Source organism: Desmodus rotundus, chromosome 12 (assembly GCF_022682495.2).
Source record: "Desmodus rotundus isolate HL8 chromosome 12, HLdesRot8A.1, whole genome shotgun sequence".
Classification (NCBI taxonomy): domain Eukaryota; kingdom Metazoa; phylum Chordata; class Mammalia; order Chiroptera; family Phyllostomidae; genus Desmodus; species Desmodus rotundus.
Window position 1 is genome coordinate 60,613,103 of NC_071398.1, and position 2,356 is coordinate 60,615,458.

The following is a 2,356-nucleotide window of genomic DNA, read 5'->3' on the forward strand; positions in this document are numbered from 1 at the left end:
TGGTATCACGTCACTGCTTATGATTCGTGTTCTTATTAGGGAGTCTCACAGGGTCCTTGGAACATAGTTGTGAAGCAGGTGTCATTCCCCTCATTTTGCAGATGCCTTCATGAGGGCACCGAAGTTCTGAAGGGCCCCTGGGTGAGTGCCCCAGCCCCGGGACCGGAAGCCAGAGTTCCTGCTCTTCCTCAACAGCGCCTGCCCTGCGGAGGGGACAAGAAACCAGGAGATTCGCATCAACAGCCTTCTTCCGGAGGCCTTGTCTGGAGCTCAGCTGGACCCTGGGAGAGGGGAGCAGAGGATTCAGACTCACTGGGCCACAGCCCTGGAAAGGGGCGAAGGATGTGGGCACCGGAGGAGAGGAGGTGATGAGGAAGGAGCCCGAGGCCAGCGGGCAGGTGGAGTGGGGGGTGTGCGAGGCTCCCAAGTCTCTCACGTCTGTCTCCCACATCGTCACGGCCACCAGGGCACGCCTTGAGCCACCTCCTCTCTGAGAGATGTGGTCCTGAGCCCTCCGTTTCTGGCCGGGCGCTGTGGACCAGCGACCCAGCCTCCAAGGCTGCCCACGGAGCCTGCCTGTCGGACTCCAGCGGGAGGCGCCTGCCCCCCCAGCACTGGGAAGCCTGGGCCTGGGCTTGCCATCCCAGGATCACTGGACTAGGATGGGGGATGGGCCTGTGACAGGAGGTGCCCTGGGCGTCCTCTTTCGGTCCCATGGAGTCCTCGCCCATCCCCCAGTCATCAGGGAACTCTTCCATGCTGGGGAGGGCCCTTCAAACCCCTGGTCCCTCTACTGCCAGTGGGGTCCCCGAGGCGGGGCTGCAGGACGTGGCTTCGGAATCTGTGGCCCTCTTCTTCATGCTCCTGCTGGACCTGACCGCGGTGGCTGGCAATGCTGCTGTGATGGCCGTCATCGCCAAGACACCCGCCCTCCGAAAATTTGTCTTTGTCTTCCACCTCTGTCTGGTGGACCTGCTGGCCGCCCTGACCCTCATGCCCCTGGCAATGCTCTCCAGCTCCGCCCTCTTTGACCATGACCTGTTTGGAGAGGTCGCCTGCCGCCTCTACTTGTTCCTGAGCGTCTGCTTCGTCAGCCTGGCCATTCTCTCGGTGTCCGCCATCAGCGTCGAGCGCTACTACTACGTGGTCCACCCCATGCGCTACGAGGTGCGCATGACGCTGGGGCTGGCGACCTCTGTGCTGGTGGGCGTATGGGTGAAGGCCTTGGCCATGGCTTCCGTGCCCGTGCTGGGAAGGGTCTCCCGGGAGGAGGGAGCTCCCAGCATGCCCCCAGGTTGCTCACTCCAATGGAGCCGCAGTGCCTACTGCCAGCTTTTCGTGGTGGTCTTTGCCGTCCTTTACTTCCTGTTGCCCCTGCTCCTCATCCTGGTGGTCTACTGCAGCATGTTCCGCGTGGCCCGCGTGGCCGCCATGCAGCACGGACCGCTGCCCACGTGGATGGAGACACCCCGGCAGCGCTCAGAGTCTCTCAGCAGCCGCTCCACCATGGTCACCAGCTCGGGGGCCCACCAGACCACCCCGCACCGGACGTTTGGGGGCGGGAAGGCGGCAGTGGTCCTCCTGGCCGTGGGGGGACAGTTCCTGCTCTGTTGGTTGCCCTACTTTTCTTTCCACCTCTACGTGGCCCTGAGTGCTCAGCCCATTTCGACTGGGCAGGTGGAGAACGTGGTGACGTGGATCGGCTACTTCTGCTTCACTTCCAACCCTTTCTTCTATGGATGTCTCAATAGGCAGATCCGGGGGGAGCTCAGCAAGCAGTTTGTCTGCTTCTTCAAGCAGGCTCCGGAGGAGGAGCTGAGGCTGCCTAGCCGGGAGGGCTCCATCGAGGAGAACTTCCTGCAGTTCCTTCAGGGGACTGGCTGTTCCACCGAGTCCTGGGTTTCCCGACCCCTCCCCAGCCCCAAGCAGGAGCCAGCGGCTGTGGACTTCCGAATTCCGGGCCAGATAGCTGAGGAGACCTCGGAGCTCCTGGAGCAACAGCTCACCAGCGACATCATCACGTCAGACAGCTACCTCCGTCCTGCCCCTTCTCCTCGACCTGAATCCTGACGGGCTGCTGGATGCCCGAAGGGACCCGGGGCTGGGGGCCGGTTAAGACCGCATGGAGCACCTCGTGGGACTGCCTTTCCCCAGCCAGCCGGGGCCGGGGCTGGGGTCTGTGCACACTTAGTGTTTTCTGGGTCAGGGACGGAACCAACAGGATGGACATGTGGCCAAAGCCTTGGACATGGCTGTGATCCTTGACTACTGGGGGAGGGAGCCTGGTGAGATGGTGATGAGAGGAAAGGGTCACGAAGGTGAGATGATTGACGTCTTTGAACCAGGGAACTTCCCA

At 62.5% G+C, this 2,356-nt stretch overlaps 1 protein-coding gene across 1 annotated transcript; it reads left to right on the top strand.

The window, feature by feature from the left end:
• Positions 1-615: 615 nt before the first annotated feature.
• GPR61 (G protein-coupled receptor 61) lies at positions 616-2,139 on the top strand. Its single transcript, XM_024570691.3, has one exon. It carries the CDS (start codon positions 715-717, stop codon positions 2,068-2,070), a length of 1,356 nt encoding a protein of 451 aa, XP_024426459.1. The 5' UTR covers positions 616-714; the 3' UTR covers positions 2,071-2,139.
• The last annotated feature ends 217 nt before the right edge of the window (positions 2,140-2,356 follow it).